At 39.5% G+C, this 19,309-nt stretch overlaps 1 protein-coding gene across 12 annotated transcripts in view; it reads left to right on the top strand.

The window, feature by feature from the left end:
- ROBO2 (roundabout guidance receptor 2) overlaps positions 1-19,309 on the top strand; it is a 547,539-nt gene that overhangs the window by 351,300 nt on the left and 176,930 nt on the right. For all 12 annotated transcript variants that reach the window (XM_048494577.1, XM_048494572.1, XM_048494575.1 and 9 more), the window contains exons 3-5: positions 5,038-5,195; positions 7,767-7,887; positions 14,571-14,709. In XM_048494577.1, the coding sequence (XP_048350534.1) occupies positions 5,038-5,195; positions 7,767-7,887; positions 14,571-14,709 (418 nt within the window). The remainder of the gene's footprint in view (positions 1-5,037; positions 5,196-7,766; positions 7,888-14,570; positions 14,710-19,309) is intronic.

Below are 19,309 nucleotides of genomic sequence, written 5' to 3'. Positions count from 1 at the left end.
GTAATGCAGGCATTCATATTTTTATCTGGACTTTTCATTGTATGTTGTAGTCACACTATCAGTGTAATCATAAACACTGAATCCACTGAAACACTGAAAACACTGAAACTTCTGAATCCACTGAAGTCAATGGGCTTAGTAGGGTGTAACTCTGTGTAGGATCATGTAGTGTATAAATCCTTTTGATCAGTCCTGTACATAAGGAAATCTAAAATAATTGTATGTCACTGCCACTGACGTTTACCATGCAGTCCTCTCAGTTATCATTATGGCAATACGATTCTAACTTTTATTTGCAAACACTTAACTTTCTGCCTCACTTATAAATTAGGTTCTAACTTGTCATGCCTCCCTTTGTGTTCTAGGTTTATTTTCAGATTGCTGGTACACATTGATTCTTTCAAATGACCATTATAGGTCATCAATTTTGATACAAGCCAAATTATTAAATGTTTATTGAACAATGACCTCATGTTCAGCATTTCATCAGTCTGCAATTGAAAGTCTCACAGTTCTGAAAGTGCAGGAAGAGTTGTAGTCACATAGAATATAGAAGTATAGAGTGCCAGTTGTGAGACCAAAATGTACAAAATCTATAGTAATTATGTGTCACAACGGTTGAGTTAACACTGAAATTATTTTATGATCTTCAACTTTCTTCTGGAGCATCAGTAAATTCCCACTTGCTGAAAAATTCATTTTATCTACTTTCAGTGCCGTTTTGCAATCGTTTGCATGTGGTGCCATTTCACAAAGAACCAGCATGGTGTAATAGTTAAGAGCAGGTTCACTAATTTGGAGAACCGGTTTTGAGTCCCCGCTCTGCCACTTGAGTTGTGGAGGCTTATCTGGTGAACTAGATTAGGTTGTACACTTCAACACATACCAGCTGGGTGACCTTGGGCTAGTCACAGTTCTTTAGAGCTCTCTCAGCCTCACCCATGTGGCTCACAGAGTGTTTGTTGTGGGCAGAGAGAGGGAAAAGAGATTGTAAGCCCCTTTAAGTCTCCTTACGGGAATGGAAGGGGGCATATAAATCCAAACTCTTCTTCTCTAAAAACCAGCTGCAAAATGGATTGAAAGTGCATTATTCAGCATGTGTGAAAGTGCCCCAAATGCTGCTTAAATCAAAAGGAGTGCCAGTTAGTTAGTGCTGGATTGGAACAGAAAGGGGGTTAGTAAATAGAGATCTTGAGAGGCAGATGTGGAAAGAACTGCTCTGTTCTCTTGGTGAAAGCTTTACAGTTCACCCTGTGAGGGGAAAAGTCAGTCAGGCAAAGCTGGTCTGATTTGAGTGCCCAAGTTATCAGTCTAACAAAAGAAACACTCTTGATATCGATATTCTCTGTGGAGATACACTGAAGGGGATAAGATAGAAGGCTTTTTGTTCAGTCAGAAGAGGATTTCTTCTGAGAGGAATGAGAACGGAAAATCCTAGTGCATATGTATAGATGGACCTAGTCCAGTGATGGCGAACCTTTTCGAGACCGAATGCCCAAATTGTAACCCAAAACCCACTTGTTTATCGCAGAGTGCCAACACGGCAATTTAACGTGAATACTGAGGTTTTAGTTTAGAAAAAAACAGCTGGCTCCAAGGTGTGCGTTACTCAGGAGTAAGCTTCGTGGTAGTCGGTGGCTCTGCTTTGAAGCAGCCGTGCAACTCTTCCAACTGGTGAATCATGACCCTAGGAAGGTTTACTCAGAAGCAAGCCCCATTGCCAGCAACCAAGCTTGCTCCTAGGTAAAGGATTATGCTTTAGTTCTTCGCATGAAAATCAGTGGGGTTTAACACCACTTAACAGGGTTTCCTACACTGCTTCCCCAAAACTAGGTCTTAGGTTTAATGCTAATAATCGAGTCCAGTGGCCCAGGCCAGCCTAGATGTGTGGGGGGTTGGGGTTGGGGGCGACTCTGTTTGCACGTGCCCACAGAGAGGGCTCTGAGTGCCACCTCTGGCACCCGTACCATAGGTTCGCCACCACTGACCTAGTCCATGTGCATATAGACAACTTGGGGATAGGTTGCCCTTAGTCTGTGGTTAGTAAATTCTGCTGAAAATTTTCCGTGGAAGTAAAAAGAAATCTCAAAAGATATAGACAGGAATATTTTTGGTTTGGGAAATCTTGGCTAAAGAAAACTATCCCAAGTGGGTGCTAGTGTCCAAGCAGGGGTGCAGTTTCTGAATTAAACTGTCTGGGTTTGTTGTTGTTGTTGTTGTTGTTGTTGTGTTATGCAGATACCTAACATATATAAATTTCTATCTGTGTATTTAAAATCTTTCTCAAACATACTAAGAAATTCTACAGTAAGAAAACATTTGAAAGTTGAGTCATGGTTTTGCATGTGTGGAATGCCCTTCTAATACTGTATTTCTTACTTTTATGCTATAGATCAGTGGTGCTCTCATGGAGAGCCACTTTTGCAATGACCAGTAGCCAAGAGAGCCACTATATGCCCCAATATAAGACATAACTGAAATACAAAAATATAACTATTAATATTGTATGCAACTATGTTATTAAATTACTAAAGTATCTTTGCACATGTAAAATGGTCTCTTTTCACCACTGTAAAGTCTTAGCCAGCTCTTGTGAATTTGGAGTAGGGTTGCCGGCCTCCGGGTGGAACCTGGAGAACTGAAATAACAGAAATCAGTTTCCCTGGAACAAATGGCTGCTTTGGAGGGTTGCCTGTTTGGCATTGTACCAGGTAAAGGTCCCTCCCTGAACCCCCAATCTTGCACCCCCAAATCTCCAGAAATTTTCTGACCCAAAGTTGGCATACCTAATCTGGTATGAAAGGAAGAGCTTCCCCTCAGTAGGAGGCACACTCTCACAAGATGGCTAGCTTGCTGTCCTTCAAACAGTTGCCCCCTGCTGAGCTGAAAGCACATAATTTCACAGACTGAAGTGAAGGAGGCGACAGTTGGAGAGGACTGGCCCTCAGAGGCCTGTGAGGGAGACTCACAGCTTACCTGCCCTCTAACAGAAACTGTTTGGAGGTGAGAATCACCGACCAACAGCAAACGTTTTTGAACAATGCTAATTTTTCTGGAACATAGAAAAGGTGTCACATTGCACAGGAGCCATGAGAAGCCTGGAAAACAGCCATGTGTGACATCCCAGTCACTGAATATCACTGCTAAAAGTATATGTGAACCTGACATGCTGCCCACTAACAAACACAATATGTTTCCTTTCTTTTATCCGATAATTTCCTTTTTTTTCAGAATAAACTCTTCCCCAAAGATTTACTCCCTTTTGTTTATCTGTGAATTAATGCCTGTCTGTTGTCTATGAATAGTTAGTCCAAAATACCTTTTGAGGGTTGATCTTTTGGCAAGATGTTTGTTGGAAAAAAAGGGAGTTAAAGGTTACCATTCTCCTTATCGTATGTGCTCCCTCAGACAAAGGAGAGTCCTTGGAATCCGCCAGTTTCCTTATTTTCTAAGGCTAGTCATGACATACATCGAAGGATCCTTCTTTTTTTGAAAATAAATTAACCTTTAATTAGTTTCCTCCCCTCTTAGGATTTACCTGTGTCTTGAAAATGTTAAACAATAAGCTGAAGCCCATATCTGTAGCTGAGAGCCAGATTTATATGCATGCTCACCTCAGCCCATTCAGTCCCTAATCCTTGTGCATATAAATTTTATCCTTGCATGTATCACACGGAAACAGGAAATGTGCAGTTCAAAATGTTAAAATGAAGCACATTTTATTAACAGCAGAAGCAGTAAATTAAATCTCCTTATAAGCTGAGAGTGAACATTTTTGCTGAACTATTCCTGACTGCTCCTTTAGTACGATGCAGCCTTTTTTTCTTCCTCAGAGGGTTCTTCCCCATTAAAGGTGAGATCTGTATTAAAGCAGTAATGAGGCTCTTACACAGCTGAACTACAAGATGCCCTGAATTTCAGTCATTAATTTTTGGAGCTATTTTAAGCCTTGTGTTGGTAAGAGTGCCAGTTGGTAAGAGTGCCAGTTAACTTTGAGACTGGGACACAAATACAAAAATAGTGAGTGGCTATTATTTCTGTACACAAAAGCCTCATCCCCCCCCCCCTTCTTGTGATATAATGTATATAAGTAGCTAGTATTCATTGCTTGATCAAGTTTCTGAAGGATGACCAATGTTCCCTCCCACTCCCCCCAGTTTGGTTTCTCTCAGAATGCCTAATAATGGGTTCAAGAGTACTAACAGGGAATGAACAGTTTCCATGTGTGCCTAACATCCTGGCACCCTTTAAAACAGCTGAGCGTGAAAAGTCATAACAATCTTGCTACTGTAAAGAGTAAAATGCCATAAATGTGTGCAATTCCTCCTGCAATTCCTCCTGTGAGCAGCAGTGGTGTAGGAGGTTAAGAGCTCGTGTATCTACTCTGGAGGAACCGGGTTTGATTCCCAGCTCTGCCACCTGAGCTGTGGAGGCTTATCTGGGGAATTCAGATTAGCCTGTACACTCCCACACATGCCAGCTGGGTAACCTTGGGCTAGTCACAGCTTCTTGGAGCTCTCTCAGCCCCACCTACCTCACAGGGTGTTTGTTGTGAGGGGGGAAGGGCAAGGAGATTGTAAGCCCCTTTGAGTCTCCTGCAGGAGAGAAAGGGGGGATATAAATCCAAACTCTTCTTCTTCTTCTTCTTCTTCTAATAGATAGGTGCCAGTTTGCAGCCTGGCACACCAGATTTTCCAAAGGTTACAAGTAAGATCCAGCAAGCTAATTTCCTTAAAGAAAGGAGCTCTATGTCAGATATGAAGATTTTTCTTTCCAGAATGTCACACTAACCTGATACCACTTAGCAGGTGCATTTATAGAATAAAGGTGGAAAGTATCTAGCCTGTCTTTATATGATAACTAAAGGTCACCTATGAAGGTCATATTTATTTCTTGCCGTAGTACATGGTTCTGGGTATATTACATTCTTGAATATTGAATAACTACCAAAAAAACTTTATATATACATAGGTTTCTCTCTATATGTTTCTCCATATATTTTATATTTGTTTTTATGTTCATATTTTTGCATATCAGTGCTCCGGGATGATTTTCGCCAAAACCCCACCGATGTTGTTGTAGCTGCAGGTGAACCAGCCATTTTAGAATGCCAGCCTCCTCGTGGACATCCTGAGCCCTCTATCTACTGGAAAAAAGACAAAATTCGAATTGATGACAGAGAAGACAGAATCAGTGTAAGTCCTTCCTACTAAAATGGTAATATTATCCGGAATTGCTTTAAAAAAATATACGAAGTGGATTTTCAAGATTATTAGGAAATAAAATTATCATAAAATAGCATTTAAGAACAAGTCTAGTTTAAAATACTTTGCAAAATACCTCTAAGAGTTTGTTGATAGATTATATTCATGCTGGATTCAGGGTTTCCCTCCTACAGCTTTGGGCTGGAGAAAGGACTTACTGGGAGCATCCCTCCTGACATGCACTAAAAGTGACATCACCATGGCGATGGGGACATTCTAAAATTTGGACAAAAAAATGTAAAGTAGAAGTCATTTTTACCATACAGTTTTTACCAAATACTGAAGCATCCCTGCATCTTCCTGTTACTGCCAGGAAAATAGGAAAAATATTTTCTTGAGCCTGCCACCGGATTACACTGGCTAAGGATCAGAGCAAAGAGACCAGTGTTGTTCAAAAGTCTCCATAAGGCCTGGAAAGTACGTGTGTGTATGTGTGTGTGTGTGTGTGTGTGTGACTGTTTTACATGATTTTCCCTCTTGTTTTATCCCTTCTAAGATTTAATGTAAGCCCCCTCAGTGTTGGATTTATTATTTGCCTAATGTTTAGGATTATGCTCTAGCTAGGTTTTCCAGTATTTAAGTTTTGGTTACTGTTAATTTAGGATACTCTTGTTTATATGTATATGTGCTTGTACTGTATTGGAGGCTCTTTAAGGTTTCCTCTAATGTTTAAATTTAGAAATGTTATTTTAAATATCTGTATCTATGGGTAAAAGCAATAGCTTGTTACAGGTGATATTAAGAGACAAGGAAGCTAGCCTTGGAATTCAGTTTGGGCCAAAGCCCAGTAGATCTCTTTAGCGGAAACAAAGACCCCTTTGGATTTACAAATTAAATCTGATAACGGCACCCCAGATATCCCAGCCATTGAAGAACGTGCCAAGATCACCATTGAACCATTTGAACTTTCTTTTGTTGCGGGACTGAGGCATGGGAGCGTCAGGTCATAACTCAAGGAAGCAGCCCATCTGATAACCAGATTCCTGGGTGCGTTAAACAGGCTCACCCAGTTTTATGAATGGACATTCTCTGCTCTCCATTTCAGCACTATCGTGAAGTCTCTCAGAAAGACACCTGACAGTGAGATTTCATGGTCCCATTCACAAAGATGTAATTGTATCTTTTCTTTTATGTGTTGATGTTTCTGTATTGTTGTATGGTAAGGGACCTGCCTCCTTACCTGCCCCCTTGCCCCTTTTGATGGGTGTGTATAAAGTTCTAGCGCTTGGCTACGAATGGGCGATTCCGAGTGGTAGCAACCACTTCTGAATAAAATACTTTGCTTTTGAAGAACACCGGCTTCCTGTGCCTCACTATGTTGCCTGAGCTGAAATCACTTAATGTTACCCGAGCAGCAACGGTAACATTCCCTGCAACATGATGATTTCACTGTGGGTACATGCTGATAGTGATATTGCTGCATTGCTGGTGACACAGACCTTGGCTTCGTTTTCCTGTCTGTAAGTCTGCCACAGGCCAGCTGACTGTGCTGAAGAGTGAAGCCCCAGAACAGGGGATCTCCTATCCCTGGGAGTCCCTGGCAACCCTGGCTGGATTTTGTATAATTTTGGAACAGGACAGTTTGATTTCGGAACAGGAACAGGACAGCTCAAACCCATATATAGTTGTGTTAATCTGAATTTCTTTCAAAAATCCTAACCTTGTGCAAGTGTTACTATTTAATGATAGTTATATTGCTGTTAAGTAGCCTCAAAACAGCCATGATTTTATTACACCCAACCCTGTTAGATAAGTTAGGCTGAAATATAGTCCTACTTAAGGATCTTTGTTGTATTACAATGAATTATTAGAGTAACTAATATAGCAGAGTTGCAAATGAGTTGTTTTGTAAAACTTTACTTGATAACAAATGAGGTTATGCTAAATATAAGAACAGCAAACTCTATCTATGGAAGTGCTCAGTCTGCGTATCAGTGCAATCTATATGTGCCAGCATGCCTGCCTCTCCCCTTTTGCTGGAAGAAGAAACAGAGAGATCTTTCCAAAAACTCAGGTGGTTCTAGTCATGTGACTTCAACGGTTAACACTTGCTTGACTGAATGAATCAGGCACTTGTAAAATCCTAACAGTATTTCACTTTGATGCATGAAAAAAATGTGTTTTCCTAGGTTTCCTATCATAGGTTACTTTTCTCTACAGTTTTCTAGTGAAAATGTTGTTTGAAAGAGACATGTGTAAAATTCTCAGAATGTTGGCCTTGACAGAACAAAGAAAAGTAATTTTAGGCCAGCGTAACTACGTCAGTTAGGGAAATCTATCTTGAGACCTTAGCTTTGCTCCTGAGCAAGTCAATGTTTCTTACTCATACTTATGCAAAATGATTTTATGAGATGAATAAAGAATTGTAAAGCATTTTATACAGCCAGAATGCTACAAAAACAGTAACTAATAATACTTAACTGTGGGGTTTGAGTCTAAATATGTGAAACATGAACAATTATGTATTAAAATGTATAGTCATTCTCCTTTTGTTTAATACAGATACGAGGTGGGAAGCTTATGATTTCAAACACAAGAAAAAGTGATGCAGGAATGTACACGTGTGTTGGAACCAACATGGTGGGAGAAAGGGACAGTGATCCAGCAGAACTGACTGTTTTCGGTAAATAAGTTTTTTAAATATTTGTTTTCTTGTCCCTTTGAGTTGCAGGCACAAACTTAATTATCAAACTTGCTAGCATCAATCATTGTATAAACTTATATAGAATCAATACTTTAAAGTTGAATTCATGTTTTGAAGATTACTTCCTAATTTACAGTGATGTAGAAATCTCAAGAATTCTATTTTAGCGCATTTCTGAAATAATAATAGTAATAGTAATAGTTATAAGAGTTTGGATTTATATCCCCCCTTTCTCTCCAGTAAGGAGACTCAAAGGGACTTACAATCTCTTTTCCCTTCCCCACTTACAACAAACACCCTGTGAGGTAGGTGGGGCTGAGAGAGTTCGGAAGAACTGTGACTAGCCCAAGGTCACTCCACAGCTCAAGTGTCACAGCGTGGAATCAAAGCCATTTTTCCAGATTAGAGTGCACCTGCTCTTAACCACTACGCCATGCTGGCTCTCAAACTTTCCCCTACCTTGTTCAGGAAGCTTAATCCAGTATGATACTGCTGCCAGTAAAAAAAATTATTGGACGTAATTGAAATACCTTTAAAACAGTTACTAAATTGCACTTCAGAGATTCTCTTACAAGGGTTGCCTGCCATGTTGGTCAGGCATGGCCTCACAACCAGGCATGGTCTCACAACCAGCATATGGGGGTGGGGGGTGGGGATGTCACTTCTGGGGAAAACCCATATATGATATCAGAATTCTCTAGGAATCCCCAAAAACTCTGTGGTAAAGCCATAGAATTTCCAGTTATTTCTAAAGAGGGCTGACATTGGGCTCATGTTTTCTTCAAAAATGATGTCAAAGTGTCGCTTCAATGACCTTTTTTGTGCTTATTTTTCTGGAGCTAATCTATCCCATTAGCACTGGGTGCTTAACAGCCATATTAAGACTCATGCAGCTTGTTTAAATTTTTTCTTATCCCTTTATGCTGGTAAATCAAGTGTTTTATAACACAGCAAAAGAGCTAGGTCTAAGCTCACAGGATGTAATTTTCTTAAGTATTGATTTTTTTTATCACAATGTCACTTTCCAACATGGTTGTTCTTTAAAATTTGCATAGGAGTTGGGTTTATTCAGAATCCAGCCAGCATGTAGGTTGGTGGAATCTCACAAGCTCAACATTCAAAGCAACAAAAGGAATAATGGGACTCTTTTTCCCCATGAGAAGAATTAAACACAAAGGAAGAGATACTGGAGTGATCTTAAATCTAAATGTATCCCATTAGCAACTATTTAATAGATAGTATTATAAAACCTTACTGTGGGAGAACTCTCAGTGGTGACATTTCTAGACACCATTAGAAGCTTTCTTTATGGGCCACTACAAGGTTTTTGAATAAGGCCAAAGAAAATCAATGAAAAAGTAGTTTATTACAAAATAAAAAAAAATTCCACATCTTAATCTGCCCCTCCTTCTATATACAATTTGAGAATTGTCAAGCCTTCATATTTTTAATGCATCTTCCAGTGAACACCTGGAACAGAAAATCCGTGAGTAGTGGTTTAGGATATGGGAAAGCCAGGTTCGAATCTCTACTCTGCCATGAAATCTTGCTGAGTGACTTTGGGCCAGGCACACACTCTCAGTCTCATCATTAACAAGTATTTGGGTAAGAGATTTCCAAGGAGCACCATGATCATGACATAAAGGGAGGCAATGGCAAACCACCTCTGAATATTTCCTGCCTTGAAAACCCTACAAGGTTTTCGTTAAGTCAGGTGTGATTTGATGGCTGTAGGGTGCACAGTCCATCTCCCCATATTTTTTCAGAAACCTCTAAAAAGGTAAAACAATATTTTAAATCTCCAAAACAGTTTATATTGGAATATATGTATTTATTCCAGTGGCAGCATTTCCAAATTCTTTAATATTTGAAATTAATTAGAAAATCCAGATCCTCAAAATGTCACTTTTGAAGTTATCCCATTGGAAAAAAAGCTTTGTTAGTCTAATATTTTAGACATTGAAAGCAAAGATCTTGTCTTTGGATTAATATGTCTATAGTATGCATTTCATCTGTAGTACAGGGTTTGGTTCGGATGCAAGATAATCTATCATAAATGACATACTAGGGTTACCCATCTTAACTGTAATTGTAACAGATCTCAACATTACAGAGCTCAGTTCTGCTGGAAGAAATGGCAGCTTTGGAGGGTAGAGTCTGTGGTATCACATCTTTGCTGACCTCTTTTCCTTCCCCAAACTGAAGGAATTAACTTGGCTGAAGTTAGCAATTCTATGCCTCACTCATTGCAGCTTCCTCAATGGCTTTGAGAAGGGGCTGTCCTCCTGCCTTTTATCACTCAGTCAGTCACCACTGTTTTAATGAGCAGTGGGATCAAATGGGGAGGAGGGGTATCACACAATGCTGCAATGTCATTTCCAGTCAAAAAAACAGGAAGTGATAGCAGTGCATTGCACAACATTCTAGTAATCCTCCAGAAGTCAGAGGAATTCTTAGAGTATCATGAGATGTGGTGAAAGCTCTTACAGTTTTCCAGCTTGAACACCAATTGCAGTATCGTGTGAAACCATTTCCGCCAGTCTTCTGCATCCCAAACCTCCCACGTTGCCAGTCATAAATTATAGGCTGATATCCTTATATAGTTATAGGCCCTTTCCTCTAGCTGCACTTGCTGAGGTTCATAGGTTACTACACTTGTTGTTATTTGAGGATGGTTATTAAAATGTTGTTCTCATATCTCCAAAGTGTACAGTCAATTATCTTTTTGTCACAGATTGAGCAGAACAAAAATTAACCCAGGAAAGAACAGACTCAGTGCCAATGAATAGTCAGTGTCCAGGAATATCAGAAGAAACATAAGCAAAAGGAAACATACACAAAATTACTAAACAAGTTTAACCAGAAAATCATATATGGCTTTATTGTTATAGCTTAATGGATACAACTTCCATTATTTTCCAGAAAAGCTAGAGGCGTGTGTCATCATAAATTTTACAGCAAATTCATATGTTATATGTTTACATTGTGACCTTCTCATATCACTAGCACAGAATAGAGTTTGTGAAGATCCAGTTCAGATTACAGCCAGTATTTCAGTGTTGCCAATGATTCTAGACTAGACCAATCTTGAGGGAGAGGTTTTTGACTTTCAACAGAAGTGTTCATGTGTAATCAGTGTGGCATGACTAAGATTAAATTCTTCTGTTTGAGCTTGGCATTAATCTTCAGTAAATGTCACTCTAGAACTCTTAGTGTACAGGGACATAAAATAAGCTGTTGTTATGAAATAGACTTTAATTAAAAATTAAAAATACTGTATTAAAGATCTGTGTACCCAGAAAGTATAACATAAGCAACTCACCTCACAAAAAAGTATCCTAAAATCATCACATGTGGGTTTCGTTATAAGTTCATGTTGCAATCCTATGCAAAGTTATTCCAGTCTAAGCCCATTGCTGTCCAAACTTCTATGTGGGCTGTAATTGAAGTAATTATAAGTAACTGATATTTTGGCAGTGGAAAATTTGCCTTTGCTTCTAAGCGCTAAATAAGGAAGAAGGAAGTTAATTAGTCAGTTACTGAGTAAATCATTCTTCTTAAAAAAAAGTGAGACTCATGTAAATACCTCTGCACTATTTATAATGAAATTTTATGTATTCCTTTTCTAATATTTGGTCCCTCCATATTTTAATGTTGTTTCTGCTAATACTGAAAATCAATTTTAGTATGTCAGTCATCAAGGTTGTGGATGCTTCCATACAGTGAACTTCGCTTTAGGCATCGCCTCTGGTGAAAATGAATACCACTAAGTAAGGTGGTTACCAGGAGTCTAATGGGAACAGCAGGGAGGCCAGTACTCAAACTGTATGCACAATGTTTTAAAACTATGAACAGAGCTACAGATAAACAAAACCAGATAAAAATGAGAAAGGGATATAAAGGCACAAATATTTTAAAGAGATGATTTTGAAATCTTTATAGAAAAATCTGACTATTATTGAGTAATATCAAAAGAGGTTCAAATTAGGAGTGCTCTTCTGTCTGTGAACAAGAAGCCACTTCATTATGTATTCAACTTGTTCTTAAAATGCAAATAGTTATTACAGTGCACACAGTTAAGGGCAGTATTCTTAGTGCTCAGTGGAAAATATAAGCATTCTTTTCTCTCCATGCCTATTAACAAGTAGAACCAAAACGTTCCTCATATTTTGTTTATGTCAAAGATGCATCAATTGCAACAAAACAAAACTATTTCATGGGCAAGAAGGGAACCTTGAACCTGAGTTAGTCTGTACTGTTAGAACATGTCATAGCCTAACTAGTCCAAGCCAATGGAGTCTAGAGTGAATTCAAAATGTTGAGCCGCTATACTTTTTCCCTGAAAGAAAGGATAAACAAAAGGCATCACCCTGAAACAATCCATCACCCTTCCATTAAGTTCTGTGGGACATGTGTACAATTAAATAAGAAGAATGTAAGTATAGGCTAAGCTTTGGGTTGTCACATTTCAAACCTAGCCTATTTTGTAGCCCTCTTCAAAGACATTCTATATTCACCACAGAAGCAATGTCTAGGGAGAGGGTACTATATGTATTCATCTGAAACTTGTACAGCTACATGAAACATATTACATATATCTGTGATTCTAATTTAGGTGTTGAATGCTGTTTACAGAATTGCAATTTTTAAAAATTATGCCACCAAAATTTATGGACAGAACTTTGTAAAAAGCAAGTAATGTTATGCTATGGAACAAGGTTTGATTGAGCTCTGTAAGAAAAATACTTTTACTTAGTATGCAGAATTAAGCACTGTTGTTTTGTCTCCTGAGAGATTAACATGAAAACCAAGTTATGCAGATGATTCAAGTCCATTTAATCTCACATAAAGAATGTTAATTGCATTGGCAATGGCATTCACTCTGATCACTCTATAGACATATAATTAACTATTGGACATATTCAGGAAACTATCTGAGTGATAAGTAGGCAGAAAACAACAAAGAAAATTACTTATTAGTTCCTGATGAACACTGAGAGACCTGTAGACATAATGCAAAATGGAAATAATGGATATGTCAATTTGTGCCTCTGTGGTACTTCTAGTCTACATTTGTTATGTTGTTTATTTATTTGTGAGCTTTACATTGAACTTTATGATATATTTTTGAGTTTTTGATTGAATGACACATGTATACTCTTGGGAAAAAATAGGAAAAGTTAATTTACAGTTGATACACACAAACTATGATAACAATAAATAAGACTTATGAAATCTTAAAACTACACTTGATCTTATATGTGTAACTATTGTACAATTGCTTGATGGCATCCAAGAGCTGTAACCACTTCTTCATGCTTACTTCTTTATTGTATTGATTGTAGATGCCTAAAACTAGACTATTTTTCAAATGAATTGTTAAAAATAAATTTACCGTATATATTTGTGTATAAGCCGACTTTTCCATCACATTTTTTAATGCTGAAAAAGCCCCCCTTGGCTTATATTTGGGTCAGCTTATACTCGAGTATATACGGTATTTATATACAACTGTATGTGCCCTAGTCTGTGCTGATAACCTCACACCAGCTATAGCTGAAACTCTGTAACCCAGGGTCCATTAGGGGGAGCTAAATAGCTCAGATTTTCCATATAAGAAAGAAAAGGCTCCATTTCCTCAGAATTGTTAAGAGGAGTTCAATTGTTATGAACAGTATTTGCATATTTCAGGTATGAGAATGTTTGTAATAATTGTTGAGAAGGGGATATTGTGTTTATATTGACTATTAGTTTGTATTTTGGTTTCCTGTTGTAAAATGTTATAATGGGTGCTATATAAATATTTTCCTCAGAATTGTTAAGAGGCCTGTAGCTGGAGCCAGTCAACTTCACAGAGTTCAGTTGTTTTGAACTGTTTTTGCATAGTTCAGGGCTATCCTTGAAGGCTTGACAATTAGGAGAGAGGGCTCAGCAAAGAACAGCAAAGCTGCAAGTCCATCAACAGTGCCACAGGACATTGCTAGAGAGAACTGTAAAGGACTGAGAACCTGCTAGTCTGTTTTGCATAGCAGGCCAGAACTATCATATATTGATTATTGTTTCTGTATTGGTTTGCCATATTTCATTGTTATACTGCACACTATTGTTTATGAAACAGAAAACAGATTTAAAGTTTCTTTTGTTGTAAGTCTGGTGAATGTTAAGGGTCACAAAGTGGGATCACACTATCAAAGACTTGAACTCCTTTTCCATTTCTGATAATATCCCTCTTAAAATCTAAATTGGGTTACATTTGGACATACAGATGATGAGGAATCCAGTTTTGAAGGATTTTAACTCTTGTGTTTTAGCTTGGTTGCTGAGCTAAGGTTTTCTGTACTTTTAAAGTTATTGATACCATATTGTTTTTGTTGACTCTTTTCCACTTGCAGAGCTAGTTTACTGTTTTTCTTTGAAATAAATATTCAAAAACATTTAACCTACTGATGCCTCAATTAATGTAATTTTATTGGTATCTATTTTTATTTTTGAAATTTACCAGTAGCTGCTGCATTTCCCACCCTAGGCTTATACTCGAGTCAATAAGCTTTTCCAGTTTTTTGTGGTAAAATTAGATACCTCGGCTTATATTCAGGTCGGCTTATACTTGAGTATATATAGTAATCAGCCTGCTTTTTAAATTTGGAACTTTTGTTTTCAAGAACGGCCCACATTTCTCCGGAGACCAATCAACCAGGTGGTTTTAGAAGAAGAAACTGTAGAATTCAGATGTCAAGTACAAGGGGATCCTCAGCCAACAGTACGGTGGAAGAAAGATGATAACGACTTGCCAAGAGGAAGGTAGGAAAAACACTCATTGTTAAGCCTTCTTTCAAGGTAATTCTTATTCTTAATTTCATCATGCAAAATGTCATCAGTCTTTCAAAATTCTCAGATAAAAACACCTGATGTTTAGTTGACTGCATGCTGTCGTAGTATCTATCCATGCTCATATACTTAGGATGTCAGCTGAAAAAAATATGCTGCTTGTCTACCATTAACAGTTTTGTTGAGAATAAAGTTTGACTTGCAGGAGTTAAAAGATAATACCTATTTATTCCCCATGGTTGTGAGACAGGTATGTAGGTTTCCTTTGCAGCTGGTTATCTTGCATACGTTTGTTAAATATTTTGTACTTGATTAACAAGCTCAGTAGAATAAATCGTCAAAGTGGTTATTTGTAGTTGGTTAATTTTTATAAGTGGAGCTTTTTAAAGCAAGATTTTTTGTTGTTGTTCTGTGGAGCACGTTCCACACTGAAGGCTCTATGTAATTACGATTTGTATGTAACCTACAGTTTGTCCTCTGTTAGACATGAGACTGCCTTTTAAATTCACATATCTCACAATATTTTATTTTTATTGATTTGCTACACATTTCTGCGGAGCCAAATATCATATGAAATATCCTTTAAGATGACCTTAATATAAAATCCTTTGCAGACAATATTTCAAAAGTTTTAGTCTTTGTTGCTGTTTGTCAGTTTTTTCTAGTCTGTGATAACACTTGATTTGGAATAATTTGTTATTTGAGTTAGAATGCTGTGTATTTCCCAACAAATAATTTTTTTCAGTGTTATAGTTTAAGTTAAATGCCTCTTATCACATAATTTCCATTCTCAGTACTTTCCTCACATTCCATATAATATCATGAGATTGTTTTCTAAGACTAAAGTTTCATATAACTTACACAGAAACATGTAGCATTTCTGACTTAAAATTGAAGTAGGCATAATTTGCCAAATTCACTTTGTTGAGAGACACAGTGAAGCACAGAAGAGAGTGAATATTGAAGTTCAGTATGAATATTAACTTATGAGTATGAACGTGTATGAATTTATTTTCAATCTTACTATTTTGGTTGAATTAAACTATAGTTTGACATTCTGGTTTTGTAAGCAAAAATTATAAACCCTGGGTAGTTGTTTTTCCAGATCAAAACCAGAACTTTTTTAAAATATATCCCAGCTATGCCTAGAGGAAGAAAGAGGGAGCCTGTGGACTTCTAGGACTCTATAAGTGAAGTAAATAAAATAAAATTACATCTAAATATCAGCAATGTAATTTCCTGGCTCTCTACCATGCCATCTACTTGAGATTTGTCAGTGAAAGTGATAGAACTGTAGTTTTAACCCTTTTGATTTAATACTATGGGATAGAAATGACCCATTTTCTGAATGCCTATATATCCAGGATTTTTAACAATGAAGAAAAGAAGGGGGTGGTACCAAGGGGAAATGAAGGCAAGGAAACAAAGGATGCAGTAGAAAACAAATTCTTTAATATTTTTTGCATTGCCTATATTTCTGGCATAGTTCTGTAATCATATTTGCTGTTACATGGAGAAGTTTTACAGTGCAATTCAGGGGGTGTGAATGGGCAAAGGGAACAGACTGACCCCTACATCAGCTTCTTTTGGGCATATGCTAATACTCTGGCATAAGAGCCAGTTATGTCAGCCTAGGCCCACAGTGCCTCTTTGCAGCTTTCAGGTGTTCTCACAGTTCCACAGCCAGCATAGCTGTGCCCAGTTCAGGGGACGTGAGCAACATTAGATGGCTCTTTGAACCATTTCAGGCCTTAAACACAAAACTACACCAGTAAAAATGGAGGCGCAACCCATAAACACTCTTCAAAGGGAAATGTCAAGTAACCCCACATACATACCACTTGAGCATGTCCATAAGACTCCAGTCAGCTCAGGATCCTGACTAAGGGAGAAAACAATCATGTTCCTTGCCTGTGCTGGCCAAGCCCATTCCTCAGAACCCAGTCATGGACCCCCATCCCTAGAGAACACCCTGAGAGCCTCACAAATCATAGGGTATGTAGCATGAGACGGTATCTGACAGCTCCCTAATATGCACACTTAGAGAGATCAGCGAGGTACCTTGGGCACTCAACTCTACTTAGCATGTTCTTTGCACAAACACTCAGGGAATCCAAAGTCTGTGGCTGACATCTACCAGTTCTCAATCCAAGAAGGTAACAGATCTCCTCAGCCAGGACCTAAAGGGGTAGCTGTACATTGGCAGGTAAGTTTCCACAACTACCTTCCCTTTCCTCATGCTCAGGAGTCACCCGGGCAAAGCAACATCCTCTATCCAAGTCCAACAACCATCAGGGCTGGAAGTAGCTCCAGGCCCTCCCCACACATGCACACCATAGCTATTGCACATAAGGAGCTGTGATGCATGGGGACTGAGTTGGAACAGCATTCAGGGGAGAATGCCCTAGGTGTCGGCTCTGCACTGGATCAACAGCTGAGGCAGTTGCCAGGCTCCCCCTTAAACAGCATGCAAAAGGTGTGGAGCCCCACCATGCTGAATGGAATGAATAAACACACCATCCATGGGCTCATTCTGTTGCAAGAACAGACTCCTGTGGAGCACGTGCCAAGGAGGACCCTCATGTGGTGTTGGTGAGAACATGAGCACCAGATAGGTAAGAGTGCTTTGAAGGGCAATAACCTTTTGCTGGGGGGAGGGAATTTGAGGTGCATGTGGCTGAGTGCTGCCCCAAGAACTTTCAGGTGGACTCCTTGGTGTCCCTGAGGGATCTGTCAGCACTCACCAAGGAACTTTATGTCCCTTGCTGTGGATTCATGTGTCTTTCTATTCCACAGATGGAGATCCAACAGGAAATACTCCAGCTCCTACCACTGATAGTCTGTGCCAGACTGAGCCCCGACCACAGATTCCTACATTTGGGAGATGTCGATCATATGCAGGCAAATGTCCTTCTTGATCCTCTCCCCCATTTGGAAGCTTCCCCAGGAGGATCACACCCATTTTCCCTGAGGTGAAGCTGAAATAGAATTTGGTTCTCTCAGTTCTGTTGCCCCTACAGCCCTCCAATAAAATGTCTTCATTGGCTACAACTGTGTCTTTGTATGTGTGTCTCTGGGGGTTGTTGGAGGATGGATGGGGAGGTTGCTTAGCAGTGCAGGTGCTGCAATCTGCCCATGGAGCAGATGGAATTGTTCTTGCTAAACATGGTGACACATCTATTTGGACAGATCTTGGAGTGTTGTGCTTTCTGCACCTGAAGTGTGGACCCTCAACTGAAAGTGCAAACAATGCCTAGAGGTCCTGCAGGGAACAGAGTGTAATCAGTTGAAAAATAGTTGGGTTTGGGGGCTGGGTCCTCAGTGCAGAGGACCCACGGAGCTGGGTTGGATCTTAATGTCTCTGTTGAATCCATGTCGGGGTACAGCGGTGTAGCAGGCCACTTCAAATGGCTTGCTGCTGCTTGCTGGAAACTTGTCTTTCAGCTCTTGCACTACGGAGGCCAGAAAGGGATACCAGCAACCTTAACACCAACAAAGAGAAAGAGAAAGCCATGGCAAGTGGACTTCGTAATGGATTATTTTCAAAATAGATCGGTGCCATGGCCATTTTGTGCATTATGCTACCAGCTGTCCACATTGGAGAAAACTCCTACCGTAACAATAACTGGTCAATGTTGCAGGTGGTGTGCCAAGATCCTCCACCTCCATGTCATCCCTGGTCCCAGTGCCTTGAGATATAGGAATACTCACCCCTGTGTGTGGTGGGTGCATGGGAGTGTACTTTGTAGGGATCAGCCATCTGCATGGATGTGCGTGTCCCTCTATGTCCTGAGTTGACTGGATACTCTGAAAAAATTCTGGTTGAGCAGATGCCCTTAGCCAGCAGAACAAAGCCATGTTCTCATGAAGCAGAATATTTGCTGCTCACAGGATGTGGGAATTCTTAGCTCTGAAGTCACTGTCACCCCTTCCCCTTTTCAGGGCATTTGTTTAAAACAGAAACAAAACCCAGAGCGGCATTTGGAAGGCTCTTCCCTTTGCCTCCAGAGATCCCAGTAGTCATCCCCTCTTCATTTGGCCTGCCTGGCTCAGGGTGACATATGCCTGTGCAGGAGCTTGCAGCTGCAGGGTCAGTGCTCCATCTTGCAGCTTCTTCTCGTCATGACTCCTCATGTGCTAGGTGGCTGCCATCAGTGGATGCCAAATGGAGGGGACATTGATGGAAGAATGTGTACAAAGGAAGTCCTCCTTGCGAATGAGGACCCTCTCCAAGTATTTTAGATGCAGTGCAGGTCTGGGTACGGGAAGGGATAAATGATAATTGAGGCAGATACTTCTAATCCCCAGTGACTGGGAGTCAGACCATGGGCCATTGATCTTCCAGAGGTTGGTAGTTTATCTCTCCCAATCAAGCCAGAAAATTCAGGATTTTAAAAGGAGACCTGGATGACAAGACACATCCTGACTGTGCTCAGTGTGCTCCCTGACATCCTGCTCAGTCTGATGGGTTATCGTTCAGATATAGGGTCAGCAAAAAAGGGAAAAGGGTATCCATGGTCATCTAGCATGGTTGGAATGGCATCAATCAAGATCTGGGAAAACTGCCTGCTGG

The sequence above is a fragment of the Sphaerodactylus townsendi genome, linkage group LG04 (assembly GCF_021028975.2).
Source record: "Sphaerodactylus townsendi isolate TG3544 linkage group LG04, MPM_Stown_v2.3, whole genome shotgun sequence".
Classification (NCBI taxonomy): Eukaryota; Metazoa; Chordata; class Lepidosauria; order Squamata; family Sphaerodactylidae; genus Sphaerodactylus; species Sphaerodactylus townsendi.
This window is presented reverse-complemented; position numbering and strand designations above follow the sequence as displayed.